The sequence below is a fragment of the Rhinoraja longicauda genome, chromosome 5 (genome assembly GCF_053455715.1).
Source record: "Rhinoraja longicauda isolate Sanriku21f chromosome 5, sRhiLon1.1, whole genome shotgun sequence".
Lineage (NCBI taxonomy): Eukaryota > Metazoa > Chordata > Chondrichthyes > Rajiformes > Arhynchobatidae > Rhinoraja > Rhinoraja longicauda.
In genome coordinates this window covers 10,291,069-10,316,919 of record NC_135957.1, presented here as the reverse complement: position 1 = coordinate 10,316,919, position 25,851 = coordinate 10,291,069, and the positions used below count along the sequence as shown (strand labels likewise).

Here is a 25,851-nt window from a genome sequence, read left to right as displayed (position 1 = left end):
TTTTGCATTGTTATCTATTCAAATTGGGTAACACTCTACCAGGATACAGTCAAGCCAAACTCCAGTACACAGAACACGACACGGTAGCGCAGCGGTAGAGTTGCTGCTTTACAGCGAATGCAGCGCCGGAGACTCGGGTTCAATCCTGACTACGGGTGCTGTACTGTAAGGAGTTTGTACGTTCTCCCCGTGACCTGCGTGGGTTTTCTCCGAGATCTTCGGTTTCCTCCCACACTCCAAAGACGTACGGGTACGTAGATTAATTTGACTGGGTAAAATGTAAAAAACTGTCCCTAGTGTGTGTAGGATAGTGTTAATGTGCGGGGATCGCTGGGCGGTGCGGACTTGGTGGGCCGAAAAGGCCTGTTTCCGCGCTGTATATATATGATGATATGATGATGATGAATCAGTAGAACGATGGGAGAGGTGGAATATAGAATATGTAGGTTGGGCAGTGGAGAATACATCGACCTTGCTTGTTTGTGAACTTCTTGATTGCATTGAAGAATTTCTCTGGAGCATTTGTGTTCCAGAATGAGCAAGAAAGCAGACTGCTGGATTTCATCAGACTGAGCCAGACTTGGTTTAAGTCGGCATCACCATCGTGAATAATATTGTAAATGAAAATAAGCAAATGTCAGCATGTGTATAGCTGAGGAAGAAAGGAAAATGTGATATGGCAGGGAAACTAATAATTAATGAAAGATCGTACTTCACTCAACAAGCAAATGGTATTAGAGAAAACAATGACACTGAAGACTGACAAATCCTAAGCACCAGATGGTTTCCATTCCACAATTTCAAAGGCAGTAGATGAAGAAATTGATTAAATGGTTTTTCCAAAGCTTTCAATTCCAAATGTGACTGTTGCCCGTTAGAAAATTGAAAATAAAAGTTATACTTTAGAGCGGTACGGGAGTAATGCATGGAATACAGGAAACTAGTAATCCAAGTTTCGTCACAGAGTTGTTATTGGATCTTGTATATAAAGCGAGCACTTTAAGGTTTAGTGCTAAAGAATAAGGTTGGTTGGTCTGAGAAAGTCTAGGAGAGTAATATATTTCCCACTTTCAAGAAGGTTCCAATTAAGATCATAGAACTGGAAATTCATCCGTTTTTCTCTCCATACAAGCTGCCGGACTTGATTATTTCCAGCGTTCTGGTCTTATATCAGATTTCCAACATCTGCAGACTCTTTCGTTTGTGGGACCATTAGCTGAAGGTCTGAGGAAGGGTCTCGATCTGAAATGTCACCTATTTATTTTCTCCAGAGATGCTGTCTGACTTGCTGAGTTACTCTAGCTTTTTGTGACAATCTTTGGTGTAAACCAGCATCTACAGTTCCTTCCTACACAGCTAAAATTAAATCTTGCAGTTGAAGACAAATTTATTAAGATGTTGATATTTTGAATTCAATCATTTCAGACAACCTGCCTTTCCTGTTTGTGTCATAGCTGCCCAGCTATAATCTGAAGCCATTAATTAAGTTTAGTTTAGAGACAGAGTGAGGAAACTCGCCTTTCAGCCCACCGAGTCCGCGCCGACCAGCGATCCCCACACATTAGCACTACCCTACAAGCACTCGGGATAATTTTACATTTATATCCAGCCAATTAAACTACAAACCTTTACGCCTTTGGAGTGTGGGAGGAAACCGAAGTTCTCTGAGAAAACCCACGCAAGTCACGGGGAAAGCGTACATGCTCCGTACCGGCAGGATCGAACCCGGGTCACTGGTGCTGTAAGGCAGTAGCTCTCCCATTGTGCCACCATGCCACCCCAAAGTTTTTATTTTTTCACTAATGCCAGAAATGCTAAATATTGCCAACATTCTATTGTTTCAGATTTTCAGCATGTTCTGCATCACTCGTATAAACATTTTGTTTCCCTAACTCCTGGCACCAAAAATAATGTTACTTGGACAGTTTTTGTCACCAATGTATAATTACCCATTCCCTTTATTGTTTTGACCACCCTGCTTCCTTTCTCTCAAACAAAAATGCATTTATTTAGTAATTTTTCTTGCCCAGTTTAACGGTAATTGACCTGGTTTCTTTGTCCACAGATGTTGCATGACCTATCGTGTGTTTCTGACATTACCTGTATTGAAATTATTTTCTTAATATAGCTATTGAAAATATTAAACTCCTTTGCCTTCTTTAAGATGTATACTGGTTAACATCAGTTTTAATTATAGTTGACGTGTAGCTTGCATGTTTTGAGTTAGTGTAACACGGAATGGAAACAGGCCCTTGGGCTGAACTTGCCCATGTCAGCCAAGTTGCCTGTCTGAGCTGGTCCTGTTTGCCTGCATTTATTTGGTCCATCATGGAGTGGGGGGGAGAGGGGAGGGGAGGGGGGGTGTGGGGGAGAGGGGAGTGGGGATTGGAGGGGAGTGGGGGAGGAGAGAGTGGGGGAGGAGAGGGTGCTGCACCAATGCAGAATAGGTTTGGGCCCAACGGGTCCACATGGTCTAGTACCCCTCTAAACTTTTCCTATTTGTGTCCATCCAAACATCTTTTAAGCATTGTAATTGTATCCACCTCTACCATCTCCTCTCGCAACTCAGTCCATATACTCACACATCCTCTGTGTGGAAAAACTTGCCTGTCAGGTCTCCTTTAAATCTTTCCCCCCCTAAGCCCTGTCTGAAGAATCTCAACCTGAAAAATCACATATTCCTTTTCTCCAGAGATGCTGCCTGACCTGTTAACACTCAGCCTCCTATGCTGCAGGGCAAAATGCTTTTGCCTATCCAGTTCACAAGTCACAGGCGCAGTTAGATTATTTGGTCCATCGAGTCTACTCCACCATTCAATCATGGGTGATCTATCTTTCCCTATCAACCCCATTCTCTTGCCTTCTCTCCATAACACTTGACATCCATACTAATCAAAAATCTGTCAATCTTAGCCTTAAAAATACCCAATACGGCCTTAACGGCCATCTGTGGCAATGAATTCCAGAGATTCATCACCCTCTCAGTGAATAAATTCTTTCTCATCCCCTTTCTAAAGGTACGTCCTTTTATTTTGAGGCTGTGACCTCTGGTCCTAGACTCTCCCACTAGTGGAAACATCCTCTCCACATCCACTCTATCCTGGCCTTTCAATATTCGGTAAGTCTCAATGAAATCGTTCTAAACTCCAGTGAGTACAGGCCGAATGCTGTCATCATGCGTTAACCCAATCATCCCTGGGATCATTCTCGTAAACCTTCTCGGGACCCTCTCCATTGTCAGCACCTACTTTCACGGAGCAATAATGTACTTTTATCCCCCAGGGTCTCTATTCCACAACACTCTCCAGGGCCCTGTCGTTTATTTTGTTTTATCCAGTGTTTTTACAGTGATGTATTGAATAGGACATGTTCCTGTCATTTAATTTAGTTTTGTGACATTTCATAAAAAATGAATGCATTGCTTACTTCAACGAGTAAAGTCAATGACCATGTTTGGGCAGCTGGATTGCTCTTGGGTCAGAATTTCGTGGGAAAGTATTTAAAAGCGAGGAAAGAAAGAAAAATCTGTTCTAGCTTGGTTTGGTTATTTAACGAGTATTTTATGTGTGCCAGTGATAATACAGCGTTAAAATGTGACCAGCAACAGTTGTTGGCACTCAAAGCTTTTCATTGTAATTAGTGAAAAGAAATTGAATATTGATCACCTAATTTTTGACCTTTTTGAAGAAACCTCCCATGACTAATTTCTTCAATCCTCATGTTTGCAAAAATTGCATAATCGTGCAGTCACTTAGTTTAGAAGTGAAGTCTGCAGTGGAGTTTGAGTAGATATTTTTGAATGTATCGTGTTTTGTGATCAAATACTCTTCTAAATTTTATAAATCATCTTTAGACATTAGAGAGAGCTCGGAAACGGGTCCACCGAGTCTACATCGACCAGCCATCACTGAAGCCAATTAACCTGCAAACCTGTGTGTCTTTGGAGTGTGGGGGAAACTGGCGCACCCGGAGAAAACCCACACAATCACAGGGAGAACGTACAAACTCCATACAGACAGCACTTGTGGTCGGGATTGAACCCGGGTCTCTGGCGCTGTAAGGCTGCAACGCTACCACGGCGCCACTGTGCTGCCTTTAATCTCATCATCCTCTTGTTAACCATTTGATTGTTTGCCTGGCTGCCTGGTTGGAGACTTCAGTGCAACTGTACATATGTGATTCTTGACATCAAAAAAATTCTAAACAACTCTATACTTGAGAAAGTAATGTTTTTCTTCCAAATGCTCTCTCAAGGCACCGTTGGTAATGCTGTTTAGGAGTTTCACTATTTATGATTCATCCTCTAAATTAAACTTTCATAGGCATAGTACAGCCAGAAATTAAGTTATTCTTCTAACAGTCTAGAATCAGTCATGGCACACTGGGTGTAATCTGTCAATTTAAAGCAGCTGTCATTTTGCTATGTTATGCCACACATCAGACACTAGATGGAAATTCCCTGAAGTAATCTGAAGCTCTTGCCCAGAGCAGAGTTTGCATCTAATTTGCACAGGAGTGGATTTACCTTATTTCCTTGCAACAGAAAAGGAGACCTATTCGGCCCATTGAGCCCATACCGGCATACAAAGCAATTCCATTCAACCCTAATTCACCCTCTAACCTATTTTCCTCACATTCCCATCGACTCCTACTCCAATGCCCAAAATCCTCAGAGCAATTGATCGTGGCCAATTAATCTATCAACCTGCACATCTTTGGGCATTTGGATTGCCCTTGTGTCTGCTTTTCATGGCAAAGAATTTAAAAGCAAAGTAACAAAATTCTGCCACGTCTAATCTGCAAACTCCACTCGGCAGCACCATTGGTCGGGATTGATCCTTGGTTGCTGGACCTGTAAATCAGCATCTGCACAAGCTGCACTGCTGTGCTACCCAAGGTCAGGGAGTTGAAAGTTCTTTTAGTACCTAATGGCTCTCTTTAATTCTGAAGGCATCAGTTCTTGGTGTGGTATGTTTGTGTTGTATTCATTTAGATGACCTCTGCTCATGAAGAACTCATTAATGAGTTCATCGGCCCATTCAGAATGCAGGAGTGGGATAAGTGCCCTTTTACTTATTTTGCCTTATTACACTGATTAATTGTACAATTTAAATCCAGCAACCTTGATGTTTTGGTTGATGTTTTTAATGAATGTCATTGCATTTTTGTACAGTTGCATTTTTAGGGGCGACACAGTGGTGCAGCAGTAGAGGTTCTGCCTTCTAGTGCCAGAGACCAGGGTTCAATCCTGACCACGTCTTTACGAAGTTTGTACGTTCTCCCGGTGACCGCGTGGGTTTTCTCCACGTGGTCCGGTTTCCTTCCACCCTTCAAAGATGTACAGGTTTGTAGGTTAATTGGCTTCAGTAAATTGTCCCTTGTGTGTATGATCGTTGTCCGTGTGATCACTGAACGTCGCAGACTCGGTGGGCCGAAGGGCCTGTTTCCACGCTGTATCTCCAAACTAAACTGAACAATTTAAATATTTAAACTTGGGTGTTTAAAGACCATCGTGGACCAGAGAGTACGGGCTAGAACAGTGTTTCTCAACCTTTTTACCCTTGCGGAACCCTTGAAATAATTTTCATGTCTCAGGAAATCCCGACGTAAAAATTCGTCACGTACAGCTCCTTGTCTACTGACCACTGGCACTGGCACCGTATAGACGTCGCTAAATATCTTCCCTATGATTGTTATACTTTTAAATGACATAACAGGTTGAAGACTTTATTATAATACCCAAGAATCTTCCAAGAATATGCCGTACGTGTATAAATAAAATTACGAATATGAAATTAAACACAAAAATGACTCAAAAATGCATTTACATATGATTAACAAGGATGTGCATTTCTGCTCTGCATTGGTTGTAGTCCTGCAGTAATTTAGAGTATAACTAGACGAAGTGGACCTATTGGGCCCATTCCTCGTAGAGGGGGGACAGGAAAGGGGAGAGGGTGCCACTCACCTTGGCCCCGTGGCGCCAGCGCTGCAGCCAGAGCGTGCCGTGGACCCAAAGCTTCTATATTGGTGTAAGACCCTCACCCCCTCCACTCAATCCCCCTTATCCCCCCCTCCTTCCCCCTCCACTCACCCACTCCACCCCCCCTAGCCCAACCCCACTCCCCCCCACCCCAACTCCCCCCCCACCCCTACTCCCCCTCCCTCCAACTCCCCCTCCCTCCCATTCCACCCCCCCAGTCCCCCATCTTCCCCCCACTCCCTCTCCCCCCCCACATCCCCACTCCTCCACAAAACCACCCCTACCCCCCTCCCGTCCCTCAACCCGGGCATCAGTCAGACCCTCCACATCGCCCTCCCCTGCAAGAGATTAATATACATTGAACGATATACAATATAGCATTTAATATTCTTACATTATTATATTTTAAGTATTATAATTGTTACATTATACTATTATTATTACCGTGTGTGCGTGCGGTGGGGTTGTAGTTTGGTGATTGTCCGGTGCGCTGGGGCGGTTTGTAGTCCGGTGATTGTCCGGTGCGCTGGGGCGGGGGGGGGGGTGGGTGGGGGGAGCTCGGACTACAACTCCAGGCAGGCAGCGCGGCGGCGGGAGGCGTGCACAAAATGGCGGAGCGTGTGGAGGAGGAGAAGAAGGAGAGCGCCCGCCATTTTTGTTGGAGTGGTCGAAGCGGGCTCTGGAGGAGAGGTGGGAGAAGAAGAAGCTGCCCGCTAGGGGTTGTAGTCCATTGATGGTCCAGGGCACTGGGCCCAGGCGGGAGTGGGGACTCGATGAAGCAGTTGGTTGAAGCGGGCACTGGAGGAGACGGAGGCGAACGATGAGACGATGGGGACGACGACCATCTGCTTTCTGCTTGGAATCTTCCCCGGGGCCGGGTGCGGGCGAGGGTGGAGAGGAAAGGGGAGAGTGAGCGACTCACCCCTGCCCCGGGCAGCCATCGCGGTAGCCAGCAGCAGGAGAGCGACCGCCTTCCAGCGGCAATCTTCTTTCACCTTCTCTCTGGTGTCGCACTGCACCAAGGGAGGGAGGTCAGGCACGAGGCATGCTGGGACAGGTGGCGGTCGTCCCGCTGGTCCTCTGGGGGGAGCGCATTTGTCAAGCCCCTCAATCTTCTAAATTCCAGCGAGTACAAGCCGAGTCTATCCAGTCTTTCTTCATATGAAAGTCCTGCCATCCCAGGAATCAATCTGGTGAACCTTCTCTGTACTCCCTCTATGGCAAGAATGTCTTTCCTCAGATTAGGAGACCAAAACTGTACGCAATACTCCAGGTGTGGTCTCACCAATGCCCTGTACAACTGCAGCAGAACCTCCCTGCTCCTATACTCAAATCCCCTCGCTATGAATGCCAACATACCATTCGCTTTCTTCACTGCCTGCTGCACCTGCATGCCTACTTTCAATGATTTATTGATATCCTTTTTTATATATTGTTCACATAATCAGTTGGAGCCAAAATTAAAATTTGATTCCTTTTGTTTCTCTGGAAATATTTCACTACCTGAAGTTTACTGCTTTTCACATTGCCGCAGACAAGTGCAGTCATCGAGTCATACAGCGTGGAAATAGGTCCTTGGGTCCAACGTGCGTGTACCGAATAATTATCCAGTTATAAATATCTTCTGAAATGCAAACCAATTTCAAATAATTATCTTGAATCTTTCCTGTATTAAGTCCCCAGCCTCATCATTTAAGATGCTTACACCCATGGCCTTTAAATGAATAAGTGTGTCAGGGATAACATTAATCTTGTGTGGGGCTGGATGCTTTCAGACCTCGAGTGACAAATGACACTTGTCAATAGGCGAATGTTGAGGCTGAGAAAGGCTATATTTGTTTGAGGTAAAACACTGGTGTGTGCATTAGCTTGCCTCGGGGCACAGTGCCTCCTTTTGTGCAGTGGTTTGACTGTGGAGGAATGTAATTGGGGCCATGCAAGTTGAATGGAATTGGTTAAATACTACCCTAATCTATCATTCATTACATAATGATGCCTGTGAGATTTCATGCACTTGCATTGCAAAGTTGTCCCTAGAACACTTAACAATTACGTTGTCTTCTATTACTTGACTGGGATAGAGCGTAGGCACCAGAATTAATTTGCGTAGGAGAGAACAAGGATTGAACTTCAGCCAGCTGGCAGAGTTCTTTGGGGAATTACGATATTTTAGGAAGAGGAGCAATTATGCAAAGCTTTTATGTGTTTGGAGCAATTTGCAACGAAAGAAAAATAACTTTAATGCGTGTGTCGGCAGAGTCACTGTTGTGGTACTAGAAATTTAACTGGTTAGTGTATATCCAAGGAACTGCAGATGCTGGTTTACCAAGGAAAGATACAAAATGCTGGAGTAACTCAGTGGGTCAGGCCGCATCCTGGAGAATATGGTTAGGTGATGTTTCGGGTCAGGACCCTTCTATCCATGTTCTCCAGGAATGCTGTATGATCTGTTGAGTTACTCCAGCATTTTGCATCTTTCCTTTTTTTTTCATTTGTTCATTATTCAGAATCGAGGAATCATAAACAAGCCAGAATTTATTGCCCATCACCTCTGCCCTGAAACTGGGAGCGACCATCACGTTGTGCCACTTGTGGTCCTGTGGAGAAGGTGGTCCAACTGTGCTATTGGGTTGAGAATCCCAGCATTCAGACCAAGCAAGAATAAATTGCCAGTGATCTTTCTAGATCAGGGTGGATTGCAAATTGGAAGGGGATGTGCAGATAGTGGTATTCATATGTTCCTGCTGTCCTTGTCCTTGTCCTTGGTCACAAAGGTCACCAGTTTGAAGCCGGCCCACTTAGACATCGACCACGGTGGGTGCGGGTTGCCCAGCCGCGGCCACGAGGTCGCCCCCCCTTTGCGGGTCCCACCACCTGTCCCTCCAACTGTCCCTCCAACTGTGCCTCCGCCGGCCCCTCTGTCGACCGATTTCCGTACGCGGTCCGGTCGGGTTGTGCGACCACCAGTGCGGTTCGTGCCTCCGGTTCTGGGGGGGGGTCCTGTGGCGGCTCCCAAGGGTCGGGCCATACCACTACTGACCCCTCGGCACGGGAATGGACCAGTCCAGGGGGGCGGTCCTGTACTAGGTATATAAGGACAAGGTTTTGGGCGCGAAGCCATTCCAGCAGACTCGACCAGTCTGATAACTGAGAAATAAACCGAACGCCCCAAAATACCCGGCTCCTCGCCTTTATTTCGGGTCTCTCACGACGCGCCACACCAGTCCTTTTATAATTTTATATGTCTCTATAAGATCCCCTCTCATCCTTCTAAACTCCAGTGCATACAAGCCTTTGCAATCTTTCCTCATATGACAGTCCCGCCATCCTGGGAATTAACCTCTTGAACCTACGCTGCACTGCCTCAATAGCAAGGATGTCCTTCCTCAAATTAGGAGACCAAAACTGCACACAATACTCCAGATGTGGTCTCACCAGGGCCCTATACAACTGCAGAAGAACCTCTTTACTCCTGTACTCAAATCCTCTTGTTATGAAGGCCAACATGCCACTTTCAGTGACTGGTGTACAAGGACACCAGGTCTCGTTGCACATCACCTTTACCTAATCTGACACCATTGAGATAATAATCTGCCTTTGTTTTTCCCACCAAAGTGGATAACCTCACATTTATCTACATTATACTGCATCTGCCATGCATCTTCCCATTCACTCAACCTGTCCAAGTCACCCTGCAACCTCCTAACATTCTCTTTGCAGTTCACACTGCCACCCAGCTTTGTGTCATCTGCTGACTTGCTAGTGTTACTTCTAATTCCATCATCCAAATCAGTAATATATGACCCAGCACCGAGCCTTGCGGCACTCTGCTCGCCACTGCCTGCCATTCTGAAAAGGACCCGTTTATTCCTACTCTTTGCTTCATGTCTGCCAATCAATTCTCTATCCATGTCAATACCCTCCCCCCAATACCATGTGCTCTAATTTTGCTCACTAATCTCCCGTGTGGGGCCTTATCAAAGGCTTTCTGAAAGTCTAGATACACTACATCCACTGGCTCTCCTTCATCCATTTTACGTCACATCTTCAATAAATTCCAGAAAATAAGTCCAGCAGGATTTCCCCTTCATAAATCCATGCTGACTTGGACCAATCCTTTTACTGCTATCCAAATGCGCCGTTATCACCTCTTTAATAATTGACTCCAGCATCTTCCCCACCACAGATGTCAGGCTAACCGGTCTATAATTTGCCGTTTTCTCTCTCGCTCCTTTCTTAAAGTGGGATAACATTAGCTACCCTCCAATCCACAGGAACTGATCCTGAATCTATTGAACATTGGAAAATGATCACGGTATCTCAAAATGCTGGAGTAACTCAGCAGGTCAGGCAGCATCTAGGAGAGAGGGAATGGGTGACGTTTCGGAGACCCATTCAAGACCCGGCAGTCTGAAGAAGGGTCTCGACCCGAAACGCCACCCATTCCCTCTCTCCTAGATGCTGCCTGACCTGCTGAATTACTCCAGCATTTTGTGATACCTTCGATTTGTACCAGCATCTGCACTTATTTTCCTACACCAATGCGTCCACAATTTATAGAGCCACCTCCTTGAGTACCCTGGGATGCAGACCATCAGGCCCTGGGGATTTATCAGCCTTCAGTCCCATCAGTCTACCCAATACTATTTCTCGCCTAATGCAAATTTATTTCAGTTCCTCTGTCTCCCTAGATCCTCTGTCCTCTAGTACATCTGGGAGATTGTGTCTTCTTTAGTGAAGACAGATCCGAAGTACCTGTTCAATTCTTCTGCCATTTCATTGTTACCCATAATAAAATTTCACCCGTTTCTGCCTTCAAGGGACTCACATTTGGCTTTACTCATCTTTTTCTCTTAACATACCTAAAGAAGCTTTCACTATACTTTATATCCATGGCCAGCTTACCCCCGTACTTCATCTTTTCAACCCTTATTGCCCTTTTTGTTGCCTTCTGTTGGTCTTTGAAAGTTTTCCAATCCTCTGGCTTCCCGCTACTCTTTGCTATGCTATACATCTTTTCTTTTAGTTTTATTCCATCCCTAACTTCCCTTGTCAGCCACGGTTGCCTCTTACTCCCCTTAAAATCTTTTTTCCTCTTTGGAATGAAATGATCCTACATCTTCTGCATTATGCCCAGAAATTCCTGCCATTGCTGTTTCACCGTCATTCCTGCGAGGATCCTTTTCCAGTCAACCTTGGCCAGCTCCTCTCTCATGCCTTCATAGTCCCCTTTGTTCAACTGCCACACTGACACTTCTGATTTAACCTTCTCCCTCTCAAATTGCAGATTAAAACTAATCATATTATAGTCACTACCTCCAAGTGGTTCCTTTATCTTGAGTTCCCTTATTAAATCTGGTTCATTGGACAACACTAAATCCAGAATTGCCTTCTCTCTGGTCAGCTTCAGTACAAGCTGCTCTCTGAATCCATCTCGGAGGCATCCTGCAAACTTTCTTGGGGTCCAGAACCAACCTGATTTTCCCAGTCTACCTGCATATTGAAATCCCCCATAACCACAGTGGCATTACCTTTGTTACATGCCAGTTTTAACTCCTGCTGCAACTTACACCCTAAATCCAGGCTACTGTTTGGGGGCCTGTAGATAACTCCCATTAGTGTCTTCTTACCTTTACAATTCATCAATTCTATCCACAGCGACTCTACATCGTCAGTCCCTATGTCACCCCTCGCAAGGGACTGAACTTCATCCCTCATCAACAGAGCGACCCCACCTCCTCTGCCCACCAGCCTGTCCTTTCTATAGGACATATAACCATGCATATTCAGTTCCCAGTCCCGATCCTGCTTAAGCCATGTCTCTGTTATCCCCACAATGTCATATCTACCAATCTCTAACTGAGCCTCAAGCTCTTCCACTTTACTTCTTATACTTCGTGCATTCATATATGATACTTTTAATCCATTACTCACCTCACCTTTCACATCGATTCCTATTACACTTGGCCATATTCTCCTATCCCTTTGTGAGCTTTCTGTCCCATTAATTCTGGGTTAGGAAGGAGAGATAGATCAGCCATGATTGAATGGCGGAGTAGATTTGATGGGTCGTTTGGCTTAATTCTACTCTTACTCATAATCTTATTAGACAAAAGGAACTGCAGATGCTCGAATCTTGAAGGAAAAAACACAAAATGCTGGAGTAACTCCGTGGGGCAGACAGCATCTCTGGAAGACATTGATAGACAACTTTTCAGGTTGGGACCCTTCTTCAGTCCCAACCCAACTCGTCACCAATGCATGTTCTACAGAGATGCTGTACTTCAGAACTTTGTGTATTTTGCCCAACATCGTATTATTGTTGATTGCAAGATAAATATTTGGCAGATCAATGGCGAATACATTTCTTGCCCTTTTTCAAACTGTAATCTACTTGGAAGAACAACAAGATCTTTTTAACAATCATTTGGAAGATAGCATCTCTGACCATAGTACTCCCTCTAGACTAGTGGCATTTTATTTGTAACTTTCTAAACTTCTGGAGTATGAGCCTAAACAGGACACAAAGTTATTTTGAGTCCTGACGCAAATCATCACCTCTCATGTTCTCCAGAGATTCTCCCCGACATGCTGAGTTACTCCTGCACTTTGTGTCTTCTTTGGTAAACCAGCATCAGCAGTTTATTGTGGCTCCACAGTATGAACCTATAGGATTGTGAAACGTCACCCATTCTTTCTTTCCAGAGATGCTGCCTGTCCCCCTGAGTTCAGCATTTGGATTGTGATCAAGTATCTAAAGTGAGAGCTGAACGTCTGACTCAGTACCCCTTGTGCTACCAATTTAGCCATATTAATCACAAATTCAACAGTTATGAATACGTTGTGTATGAATAAAGGCAAATGATAGTTTAGTTTAGATTAGAGATGCAGTGCGGAAACAGGCCCTTCAGCCCACCAAGTCCGCGCTGACCAGCGATTCCCATACACTATCATTATCCTACATGTAGCTGTGAACTACAATAGAATATTATTATTATTATTGCACTATTGTTTGTTTTTTGAGTATGTGTGTGTATATATATATATATATATATATATTATATATATAGTGTGTGTATATATATATATATATATACACATATACACACATCCATATATATATATATTTATTTATTGTTGTGTGTATACTTGTATGTGTATACACTGAACTTTTTTCTCTTTCGTTTATATTGTTTACAGTGTACTATGTTTACATATTCTGTTGTGCTGCAGCAAGTAAGAATTTCATTATTCAATGGGACATATAACGATAAAACACTCTTGACTCTTGACATATTAGGGACAAATTACAATTTTACCAAAGCCAGTTAACCTACAAACCTGTCTTTGGAATGTGGGAGGAAACCGGAACATCCCAGAGAAAACCCACATGGTCACAGGGAGAACGTACAAGTTCCGCACAGACAGCTCCTGTAGTCAGGATCGAACCCAGGTCTCTGGCGCTGTGTGGCAGCAACTCTACTGCTGCACCACCATGCCACCCATATCAAAGTGGAAATAGTAGTGTGTTGAGAAGTCTTTCAAATGTCTATATTGTGCAGCAATAGGTCTTCTCTTGCTTGAAAGTGAGACCATGTTTCATGCTTTGAGATGAAGCGACTCTGAATGTCTTGTTATGTTTAATTTCATTGTTTAATTTGTTTTCACACAACAGTGTCTAAGTGGTGCCAATAAAACACAGCTTCAATCAGCGGCTGTTACCACGTAAAAGCAAAAGGTGCAAGAGGTTTAAGCAGTTTCTGGCTGGGGTTCAATCGTTCATTTTCTCAGCTTTCAGTTGACCAAGTCTTATTTGTCATAGGTAACGTCAAGTGCTATTTAGTCTCTATAGTGCCTTGAAAGAAGAACTGGCAGTGTACTTTGTGGCATGTGCATACACTCACACAATTCGGCACTGTATTTAGCTTTCAAAAGAAAATTGGTGTAATCAATTTGCAGCATTACATAATGTGTGGATAAAAAGAGCGACAAATTCTTTAAAATAGCAAGAATATGCAGCAGATGAAGTTTGTTGAAAAGAACAAATATATAACATATTATTTTCTTACTGGATGCTATGGACTTGTCATTGTCACATCCATTTTGATAACAGACCAATTACAAACAAAACTTTAACCAATGTTCAGTTGTGGACCTAACCAGCTGTCTTCATTGTCAGGATTAAAGTTGAATATGATTTCTTCTTATTAGTTTGAGGTTGATGAAGTGGCTAAAATTTGGTTATGTTGACAAGGAAGCGGCTCCTTATCTCCTTCTCGCCATGCTTTCTTATTCTTGGGTAAAATGTGTCCATAACAACAAGGAACTGCAGAATCAGTCTAGTCCCGACCCGAAACATCACGTCCATTTTCTCCAGAGATGCTGCCTGACCCACTGAGTTTCACCAGCATTTGTGCCTATCTAAGGATCGGCAGATGCTGGTTTATACCAAAGAAAGACGCAAAATGCTGGAGTTACTCAGTGGGTCTGGCAGCATCTCTGGAGAACATGGATAGTTAATGTTTCGGGTCAGGACCCTTCTTCAGACTGATTGCGGGGGGGGTAAATAAAGCTGGAAAAGAGGAGGGGCAGGACAAAGCAAAACCCAGAGATGAAAAGGACAAAACCCAGAGATGAAAAGACAGTTGTAACGTTATGAACGTTGATTCTCCATTTTTAGTTAGCTAACGCACAAACTCTCCCCTTCCCTTTCTCCCTCTTTCTTCGTCTCGTTGACTGCACCAAGCTTCAGTGCATCTCTCAGCACGTACTCCTGCAGTCTGGATTGGGCCAGTTGGCAACATTCCCTGACGGACATCTCGCTCTGCTGGGAGATCAAGTTGTCTCTCTTTTGTTTAGTTCCTTTTGAAGAGTTCACTTTTGGAACATTGGCAGCAGTGGGTTCAAGGTGACCTTTAATGCTCAGACTTTGTTCCGTGTTAAGTTCTACACTCAAGTAGTGATCAAGTCAACAGCACTTTCCTATCGTGAGAACAGAATATTTGATGTAAATTGTGTGTCAGTGATTCCAAAAGACACATTGGAATAACTGAAACCAATTTAAGACGAGTCTTGTTAACAAGATATAATGATTTTGTTGAAAATATGGATGTTTAATCCAATTTCTGCTCAGTCCTATTTCAGCACGTGATATCTGCTTGCAGTGACTGGCATGTTTCTGTTCTGGATGATGTTTAAAGATAGTGACCATTTGATGCTAGTATATGCAAGTGGATTTTAATAATGGATTTTTTTTTCATTTTCAGAATGATTTTCCATCAGGGAAACTACTTCCAAATATAAAAATTTATTTGTTCTGTTATCGGCATATATGACAATGAAATATTCTTGATTCTTGACATATGAATTAGGCATGTTGAAAGATAGTACTCTGATGTGCAAATATCTTTAAATGTTACCTCAAGAGCAGGCAACTAAATAGAATTCATTATTGGATCAATCAAATGCAAAAGGTTAGCGACTTGTCAGAAATGTTGTTAACAACGGTGATCAATTGAAAAATTAAAATATTTTGCATGTCTTTCTGTCTGAAGTGCAAGGTAAGAGATACATTAAAGCAAATGATGGGAATATTCCGCATCAGCATCGGTGAAGTGGGAAGCTGCAGGCATCAGGGACTTTTCATTAAAATTGGGCAAAGATTACTTTGGGAATGAAGACAACAAATCTGATTTGTGTAATATGTGGGTGGTTGCCGAGCAGAGATAAATTCTCAATGTGATAGGTAATGTAGTTTTGTCAAATATCCACAAAGCATCGAGAACCCAACAAGTCTGTTTTAATCTGCTCCTCCCCTTAGAAACAAGGTGCGGCATGGTGGCGCAGCAGTAGAGTTGCTGTCTTACAGCGCCAGAGACCCGGGTTCAATCCTGACTGGGTGCTGTCTGTACGGTGTCTGTGTGTTTTCCCTGTTACCTGCGTGGGTTTACCCCGGGATCTTTGGCCCCCCGAGTTAATTGGCTTGGTATAATTGTAACTTGTCCCTAGTGTAAGTGTGCAGGGATCGCTGGTCAGTGCAGACTCAGTGGGTCGAAGGGCCTGTTTCCGTGCTGTATCTCTAAACTAAACAGAGATTTTTGACAGAACTGATAGTCATAGAGTGTTGGCCCTTTACACTGGAATACACTGGAATTTAGAAGGATGAGAGGAGATCTTATCGAAACTTATAAGATTATTAAGGGGTTGAACATGTTAGAAGCAGGAAATATGTTCCCAATGTTGGGGGAGTCCAGAACAAGGGGCCACTGTTTAAGAATAAGGGGTAGGCCATGTAGAACTGAGATGAGGAAAAACTTTTTCAGTCAGAGAGTTGTGAATCTGTGCAATTCTCTGCCTCAGAAGGCAGTGGAGGCCAATTCTCTGAATGCATTCAAGAGAGAGCTGGATAGAGCTCTTAAGGATAGCGGAGTCAGGGGGTATGGGGAGAAGGCAGGAACGGGGTACTGATTGAGAATGATCAGCCATGATCACATTGAATGGCGGTGCTGGCTCGAAGGGCCGAATGGCCTCCTCCTGCACCTATTGTCTATTGTCTATATCCCTCTAAACCAGTCCTATCCATGTACCTGTCCAAATGTTTCTTAAACATTGTAATTGTACCTGCTCAACAACCTCCTCCGGCAGCTCATTCTAAATACCCACCACCCACTATGTGAAAAAAAGTTACCCCACAGTTTCCTATGAAATCTTTCCCCCCCTCATCTTAAACCTCTGTCCTCTGGATCTCGATTCCCCTACTCTGAGCAAGACTCTGTGCATGCACCCAATCTATTCCTCTCATGATGTTTGCAAAATGGTTTTGCTGACACAGTTGAAAGTTTCTTGGCAAATGCCATTTGACAATTTTTTTCTCGTGTTGGCTTTATTCCAACAACTGATCATTTTGAGTGTTGCCAGTTTTATTTCCCTAATTTTCATAGCCTGGGAAAAATGAAGTGGCATATTGGGGGAAACATATCTTAGTCCAGAATAAAGAAATCAAACACTGAGCGATTGAATAATATTCTGCCTTTGCCAACTTTGGCCTGAGAACATATGGAGGATGATATTTTCAATGTCTTTGATTCTTTTTTAATTCAATGTCAAGTTTCATGCATACTTAAATTACAGAATAATGGCAAGAACTGCCTCGGTTATCACAATGATTTTGGAAAGTACATAGAAAATTGACATATTTCACTTATAAATGAGTTTCTCAGTGCTGTTCTGCACAGTAGTTCCTCCTCAATCCCCAATTCAGAATTAATGGCAAATAATTTAATTATCGCAAGATAATATGTCTGGTTAGATAAATATAATGAAATACTCTGAATTGAATTACCCTTGATGGGTGAATGTGCAAGGGCATTGCTTGGCATAATATGAAGCCAATAGTCCTGTGGTTTACTTCTCATTCAGCACTTATCATTGATCTTAAAACAATGCTGTGGGTAAATTGCTACACCTGATCTGCCCCCCCCCCCCCCCCAAAATTACTAAATATCTTGCTTCCACTTTCTGTTCGTATTTGATCTTTTCAAGAATATAAGTGAATATCAACAAAATATCTTTTACCCAATGTAGGGGATTTCAGGACCAAAGGACATAGGTTTAAGGTGAGTGGGAAAGATTTAAGAGGAACCTTTTGAACAGAATGGTGGTTATATGGAACGAGCTGCTGGAGGAGGTAGTTAAAGCAGGTACTATAACATCATTTGGATATTTTGTTAGGTATATGGATAGGAACGGTTTAAAGGGATATGGGCCAAACACAGTGAGGGTGAGGTGGTGGGCTAGCATAGGTAGGGCATCTGGGTCTCCATGGACGTTGGACTGAAGGGCCTGTTTCCATGCTGTATGGCATCATGACGCCATGATTCTATGAGATAAAGGCGGGGTGGGATTAACTGTTGGTCATTTTCCTGGTGTATTAACTTTAATGGACCCTAAAGTTCACGTTCATAACTGAGTGAGATGTATTTGTTTCAGCAGACGAGGAAACCAGGTTGAATGAATGAATGATACTTTAGTTTGAACAAGTGTAAGAGATCAAAGGGAGATGCAGATCAAGGAATTATGTAGAATAGACCATTGTTAGCGAGAAGGTGGCAACAGAGCACTGAACAATACGGTCGGTGCTGACTCAGATACTTGTGACTCCTCAGAAACCAGGACTGCTGCATTAGAGACTTGTCCACAAGAAGACAGAAATCCCATTGACTTAAATTGCGAAGAGAAAAGCACAGCAAGTAAGGAAGATCAACATGGTGAAATGTAGACCTTTCTCAAGTTGCTTCAATCAATGTAATCAGAGGGACAGTCAGACTGGTCGGAGAACTGGGAAGGGGAGGGATGAAGAGAGAGGGAAAGCAAGGGTTACTTGGAAGTTAGATCGTTTCGCTGAATACCTCCGCTCAGTTTGTCTAAACCTACCTGATCTCTCGGTTGCTAAACGCTTTAACTCCCCCTCCCATTCCCACACTGACCTTTCTATCCTGGGCCTCCTCCATTGTTAGAGTGAGACCCAACGCAAATTGGAGGAACATCACCTCATATTTTACCTGGCCAGCTTGAATATTGACCTCGACCTATTAACTTCGATCTGCATGTCTTTTGCTCTTCCTTATCTCTGTAACTCCCTCTCCCCTGACGCTCAGCCTGAAGAAGGGTCTCGACCCGAAACGTCATCCATTCCTTCTATCCAGAGATGCTGCCAGTCTCGCTGAGTTACTCCAGCATTTTGTGTGTATCTTCGGTGTACTACAATAGCAACTGGTTAACGGTTTTTACATATTCTAATCGCAATATCTAAAGTTCTGCTGATATTCCATTTATATATTTTTTAAATTGTTCAGCCCTGTTATCATTTAATGCATAAAAATAGGCTATCACTATTTTTCTTTTCAATATTCCTTCGTCATTTTGATCAAGTTGGCCGATAAAACTTTGACTCAGTCAAATACAAATCTCAATTCTCCTTGGGCCTGGAGTGTGCCACCCAGCTAGATTTTAGCTGTGATTCAATGTATAACATCTATGTTTGGCAGCATTTAAAATAGATCCATGCATTTACATGTGCGTGCCTCATTTAATTATCCGCTCAGAAAAATGCATTAGTTTTGGAATTTAGAAGATTATAGGAATTGGGAATAATTTTCAAACATAAAGTTGGTATTTATTGCAAACCATCCAAGTCTCTGTGGGTTCAGTTGGTTTGCAACAAGCTTGTACTTAGAAAGCCCCTTGGGTAATTTTAAATGATGTGAAATGAGAAGTTCTTGGGACTTCCAGCATTCCCTTGTGACTTCTATTATAAATCCAGCTGCCTCAACTCCATGACGTAAAACAGGGGGAGCTGCCGTTGATTTGGGCTGTACTTCAAGTAATTGTGTTCATTCATGTGCTTGTATTCTTTATGGCCTGAGCATTTAATGTTTTCTGCTAATACCCTAGATTTAGTCTAATCCAGATATAGAACCATAACTTCAATGTTACCTGAGGCATTGGAGTGTAATCGGACAAAGGTTAACAAGCCAAAAGAAGAGATGTTTTGATAGATGAGGAAAAGCTTTATTGGGTTTTGGAAAAGGAATTGGGTTTTAAGAAATGAGAGAGGGTGAGTGAGATGCGAAATTTATGCTTGGACATTCTTGACCTAGGGCTTTCACAGCTCGGACACATCACCACCATTGGGGCAAAGAAAATGTTGAATGCACATGCAGCATAATTGAAGGAATACTGACTACACAAGGATTGTTAGTTATCGTCATACAATATGGAAACAGGCCCTTCGGCCCAACATGCCCACGCCGACCAACATGTCCCATCTGCACTAGTCCCACCTGCCTGCATTTGGCCCATATTCCTCTTAACCTGTCCTATCTCGACCCCAAACATCACCCATTCTCCTCAGAGATGCTGCCTGTCCCGCTGAGTTACTGCAGCTTTTTGTGTCAATCTTTTATTCATATACCTGTAATTGTTTCTTAAACGTTGCGATAGTCCCTGCCTCAACCACCTCCTCTGGCAGCTCGTTCCATATACCCACGATCTGTTGTATGAAAAAGTTACCCCACAGATACCTGTAAAATATTTCCCCTCTCACCTTAAACTTATGTCCTCTGGTTCCCGATTTTCCCCACTCTGGGTAAGAGACTCTGTGCGTCACTGGATCTATTCCTGTCATGATTTTATACACCTCTATAAGTTCACCCCTCACCCTCCTGCGCTCCAGGGAATAGAGTTGGGAGAATGCTGGAGTTAAGAGAAACAGAGTTCTCGGTGGATTTGAAAATCAGGATAAGAATTTGAGCCTTTAAGTCACTGGTGTAGGTCAGCGTGTGTGAAGGTAAGGATAGGTCCAGCAGAGTTTTGTAAGACCGCCTGGTCCGGGGAAAAAGTAGGAGGTGAGGTGAAGGTTGGAGTGAATGATCTGGAGGAATTGACACCATGATTTTTTTTTCATTGTAGCTATCCCTCACCATAAGTGCATGTGGCAATAAACTTAACTTGAACTTCATTAGGGTTTGACAGGTGGTATGAGGCAACTCGGTGGAAACACGATATTCAAAGTGGAATTAACAAGTACTCGTGGTGGGGATAATATGATGCCAAAGGCTCAGATTGATTTCCAAGATATTAAACGTTCAGGTGCACTCAATACAATCATCAGCGGAGGCGATGAAGTGGCAGCCAGGGAATCATAAAGGTACCAGGACATAAACTATGGCCAGAATGTCTGGTTTAGGTTTAGGTACCAAAGCACAGTGAAAAGCTTGCTATCCAAACAGATGAGATATACCATACATAGATACAATCCGTTCAAACTCAAGTACAGTAGATAAATCAGAGGTGAAGATACACAAGGCAGAATATGGTTCTCAACATTAAAGCACATCAGATCCTCAGACAATGTCCAATGCCCTCAATGGGGTCGTGAATCGGACAGTACCCTAACTTATGAAAGGACTGTTCAGAAGCCTGGTAACAGAGAGGAAGAAGCTGTTGTAGAAACAAAGAACTGCAGATGCTGGTTTATGCCAAAGATGGACACAAAGTGCTGGTGTAACCCAGCGGGTCAGGCAGATCTGAAGACAAAGGATGGGTGATGTTTTGAGTCGGGACCTTTAGACTGAAAGTAGGTGGTGGGGGGTGGAGGTGAAGAGCTGGAAGCAAGCCCGGATTGGTTCTGGCCTTTTCTCGCCTTCAGAATGTCACCTTCCCCCTGTGGCCAATTCATACCAATTGTGTTCTGTTAATGAGGAAGTCGAGAATCCAGTTGCAAAGGGATGCGCAGAGAACAAGTTCCCTGAGCAGGATAATAAATTTGGAGAAGATGATGGTGTTGAAGCTGTAATCTATGCACAAAAGCATGACATAAGTATTTTTATTGTCCAAGTGGTCCAGTGCAGAGTGGAGAGCCAGTGAGATTGCATCGCCTGTTGATCTATTGTGATGGTAAGAAAATTGTAGTGGGTCCAGGTTCTTGCTGAGGTAGGAGTTGATATGCTCCATAACCAACTGCTCAAAGCACTTCATTGCCGTGGTTGGTAGTTAGTCGGTAATCATTGAGGCATGTCACCTTACTTTTTACTTTAGTACTTTTACTTCAGAGGTACAGTGTGGAAACAGGCCCATCGGCCCACCAAGTCCGCGCCAACCAGCGATCGCGCTGTACACTAGCGGTATCCTACATACTCGGAACAATTTAAAAGTTTACCAAAGCCAATTAACCAACAACTACAGATAACCCACGCGGTTGCAGGACGAACGTACAAATTCCGTCTAGATAATGTAGTCAGGATAAAACCCAGGTCTCAGACATTGTCCAACAGCAACTCTATCAATGTGTCGCCCCCTTCTTGGGCACCAGTATTGTTGATGTCCTTTTAAACCAGGCAGGAACCGCAAACCTCAGTAATGGAGGTTGACGATATCCGCAAATATTCCAGCTGGTCGATCCACGCAGGTTGTGAGAAAGCGAACAGCTAGACCATCAGGGGGTCTAGACGCTTTCCGAGGGTTCACCCTCCTGAAGAATGTAAAGCCTCAGGAAATCACACGAAGAATGAGTTCTACATTCAGTTTCACATAACAAATGGTAGTTGTTTACTGTACATTCTGTTGTAATTATGTCTGTTGTGTGCTAAGTAAACCTCGTGTACCATAAGCTTTACTCGTGAATAGTTTGTATATTGGGCTCAGTCGTTTTCAGACCATGGTGATTTTAAATCGATTGGTTTGTGCATTCTTAGACCAGACAGTAGTTCAGACCTAAGATAGGCACAAAGTGCTGGAGTAACTTAGCGGATCAGGCAGCATCTCTGGAGTGAAAAGAAGGGTGATATTTTGGGTCGGGACCCAGAAGTGCCCCGACTTAAAACATCATCTATCCTTTTTCTCCTGAGATACTGCCTGACCCCTGCTGGGTTACTCTGGCACTTTGTGTCTATCTTTGGTATATACCAGCATCTGGTTCTTTGTTAAGATAGTAGTTAAGACCTTTTCAGCTATTATTGTAATTCTGCTCTTTTTGAGGTGATTTGCTTTAAACTGTGGGAGAGAGGGGTATCTGTCTCGCCTGTTTCTGGATCTCATTTTCATGGGCATTTTTTAATGACTAGATCATGAGGCACTTAATGAAATGTTCGTGTTTTTGCTGTAATTTACAATAAATCTACCAAAATGAAAATAGTGCACATGCATTTTAAATTCTTGCCTTACGTATCTTATTTATTGGAAATGTACGTAGAATCAAATCTGTTGTTGAGTTAGAATAATATTACATTAACAATAGTTCACAACTTTTCATTGTTTTTGATCCAAAGTTTTTTGTTTGATTTGCAGAATTTTTGTGCAGAGAGTGTCCAAAGATACACATTTTCTTCAACCGTGTAGATGTGAAAGAAATTCCAGAGGAAACTTTTTTCCTGAAGAGATGGTTACATGAACGCTTCGAAATTAAAGACAAGTCAGTAATGGCATTTTTTAAAATATGGTACTCTTAGAATAAATAATGTGTGCAGGTGCTGCTTGAGACTTAAACGGTGGCACAACTGCAGAGTTGCTGCCCTACAGTGCCAGAGACCCGGGTTCAATCCTGACTACGACTGCAGTCTGCACCGAGTTTGTATGTTCTCCCTGTGACCGAGTGGTTTTTCTCCAGGTGCTCTGGTTTCTTCCCACGTTCCAAACACCTGCAGGTTTGTAGGTTAATTGGCTTCTGTAAATTGTCCCTCGTGTGGCAAGGCATGGGGTAGCATAGGACGGACGATTGATGGCCGGCATGGACTCAGTGGGCCAAAGGGCCTGTTTTCACATTGTATGTCTAAACTAAACTGAGCAGATCATGCAATTTCAAAGATTTTTCACAGCATATAATCCTAGTTACTTTTTAAGACCTGAAATTTAAATAATGCAATTCTGCTTGTATATCACATTGAAAAATGGTGATGTGCAAGATTTTGTCAAAGTTGTAGATTATTCTTAATGTTATGTAGATATCTAAAATGCTAATAACTCGCCAAAATTAGCTTATTCGCTTTATCTGTGACTAATGACAAGTCTTGCAATAAGCCAGCTTTAAATGATATTAACAATTGCTTTCCACTGCATATAAATATAAAAAGGTTACATGATCTATTTAAGTTAATGGATTATTTAAGTTGGGATGATGGTGAAATGAATTACTTCAGTTTGTCTTTTGCCTTTTTTCCTGGCTTCTTCCTCTTGTCCCTGTGACTATCCCACAATTACCTCAGATGCCTTAACTGTGTGCTGCTAGTATCACAGAGGGGAAATGGGCCCTTCAGCCCACCTGGTCCGTGGCGACTATCAAGCATTTACAGTAATCCCACCCTAATCCATTTTATTTCCAAAAATTCCCATCAGCTCCCACCAGACCCTATCTATCATCAACTTACAGTGGTCAATAATCTGCTAAACTATGCATTTTTGAGATATGGAAGGAAACTAAAGCACCGGGAGGGAACCTATGGAGGGAACATGCAAACTTTGCACATTGCTGGAGATCAGGATTGAACCCGGGTTACTGAATCTAAAGTAGCGGCTCTACTTGCGTATCTCTGTGCCACATGGGACAGATGACGTACAGTGTCTAACCCCTATAGTTCTCTCTTTATGTCCACATTCACCTGACCCTTTGCAAAGGAGAAAATTAAAATGGAAGGGAAGAACTGCAAATGCTGGTTTAAATCGAAGGTAGGCACAAAGTCCTGGAGTAACTCAGCGAGACAGGCAGCATCTCTGGAGAAGATGGGTCTCGATCCAAAACATCACCCATTTCTTCTCTCCAGAGTTGCTGCCTGTTCTGCTGAGTTACTCCATCATTTTGTGTCTATCTTCAAATTAAAATAGAACCCGGAACAACCTATTGTGTGAGTGCCTGGACAAAGTCATGGAGCTATACAGCACAGAAACAGGCCTTCAGCCCACATTAACGTATGATGAGCATTTGAAGACACTGGGCCTGTATTAGCTGGAGTTTAGAAGGATGAGGGGGGGACCTCATTGAAACTTACTGAATAGTGAAAGGCCGAAATAAAGTGGATTTGGGGAGGATGTTTCCATTAGTGGGCGAGTCTAGGATCAGAGGCCATAGCCTCAGAATAAAAGGGCGTTCCTTTAGAAAGGCGATGAGAAAGAATCTCTTTAGTCAGAAGGTGGTGAATCTGTGGAATTCTGCCAGACAGCTGAGGAGGCCAAGTCAATGGATATTTTTAAGGCAGAGATTGATAGATTCTTGATTAGTAAGGGTGTCTGAGATTATAGGGAGAAGGCAGGAGAATGGGGTTGAGAGGGAAGGATAGATCAGCCATGATTGAATGGTGGAGTAGACTTGATAGGCCGAATGGCCTAATTTTGCTCCTCGAACTTATGAACGTCCACACTGACCAAGTTGGCATATTTGACTAGTTCCATTTGACCCGTAGCCATCTAAACCCTCCCTGCCCATATATCTGTCCCAATATCCATCCTTGGTCAGATGCTAACAAACAGGAAAGTCATCTTGGTGTTAAAATTAATTGTAGCATTAGCATTTCGATTTTTAGTCGACCAACAAACTTCAGAAATTTATTCTGTGTCCTCTGTATTAGATGATCCAGAGTTAAATGACCAACAGTTGCTGAGCCCATTGTTGTACTATTTACTCTCTAACTAATGTGCTCAAAACTACGATGCATGTATTTGAACTGCTTTATTTACATATACCTTAAGTTCTATATATTGTAACCTGGAGCGATTTATGAAATGCTCATGGGCATTGTATGGGTAAATTGGCTAAGGACTTGGGGGTAGAAAAGAACAATACTAGGTTAGACTGACAAGCCTGTTTCTGTGAACACAAAATGATTGCCTCAAATACTACTGGGAATAATTTTCATGCTCAGTACAGCGTGAGGTTTTCTTGTGGATGCTGTGAATTTGTCTCAGTTTGCAAACTCTCCTAAAAGTGCCACTTTTTCACTACTTAATTTCCCTTCCCCTTCACCCCACCCCAAATGTGCTATCACAGTATAACGTCATGAAACTTCAGAATAAGCTTCAATAGTGTAGTTTATTATCACATGTACCGAGGTAAAGCTTTTGTTGCATGCTAACCAGTCAGCGGAAAGATAATACACAATTTCAATCGAACCATCCACAGTGTACAAATACACGATAAAGGAAAATTTAGTGCAAGGTAAAGTTTGATCAAAAATAGTCCGAGGGCCATCAGAGGTAGACAGTAGCTCAGGACTGCTCTCAAGTTCTTGGTAGGATGGTTCAGTTGTCTGAAAACAGATGAGAAGAAACTGTCTCTGAATCTGGAGTTGTGGGTTTTCACACTTCTATGCCTCTTGCCTGAT

At 43.0% G+C, this 25,851-nt stretch overlaps 1 protein-coding gene and 1 long non-coding RNA gene across 7 annotated transcripts in view; one reads left to right on the top strand and one right to left on the bottom strand.

Moving 5' to 3' along the window:
- agpat5 (1-acylglycerol-3-phosphate O-acyltransferase 5 (lysophosphatidic acid acyltransferase, epsilon)) overlaps nucleotides 1–25,851 on the top strand; it is a 110,040-nt gene that overhangs the window by 80,445 nt on the left and 3,744 nt on the right. Inside the window, exon 7 of the mRNA XM_078398906.1 lies at nucleotides 22,829–22,952. Within this exon, the coding sequence (XP_078255032.1) occupies nucleotides 22,829–22,952 (124 nt within the window). The remainder of the gene's footprint in view (nucleotides 1–22,828; nucleotides 22,953–25,851) is intronic.
- Nucleotides 5,236–25,851, bottom strand: part of LOC144593405 (uncharacterized) — a 58,453-nt gene continuing 37,837 nt past the window's right edge. For 5 of the 6 annotated variants that reach the window (XR_013547240.1, XR_013547239.1, XR_013547238.1 and 2 more), the window contains one exon: nucleotides 25,465–25,846. This is a non-coding gene — a long non-coding RNA (uncharacterized LOC144593405). Of the gene's footprint in view, nucleotides 5,470–7,486; nucleotides 7,608–25,464; nucleotides 25,847–25,851 lie in introns of those variants that run through there. The other variant, XR_013547244.1, reaches the window with a different exon arrangement.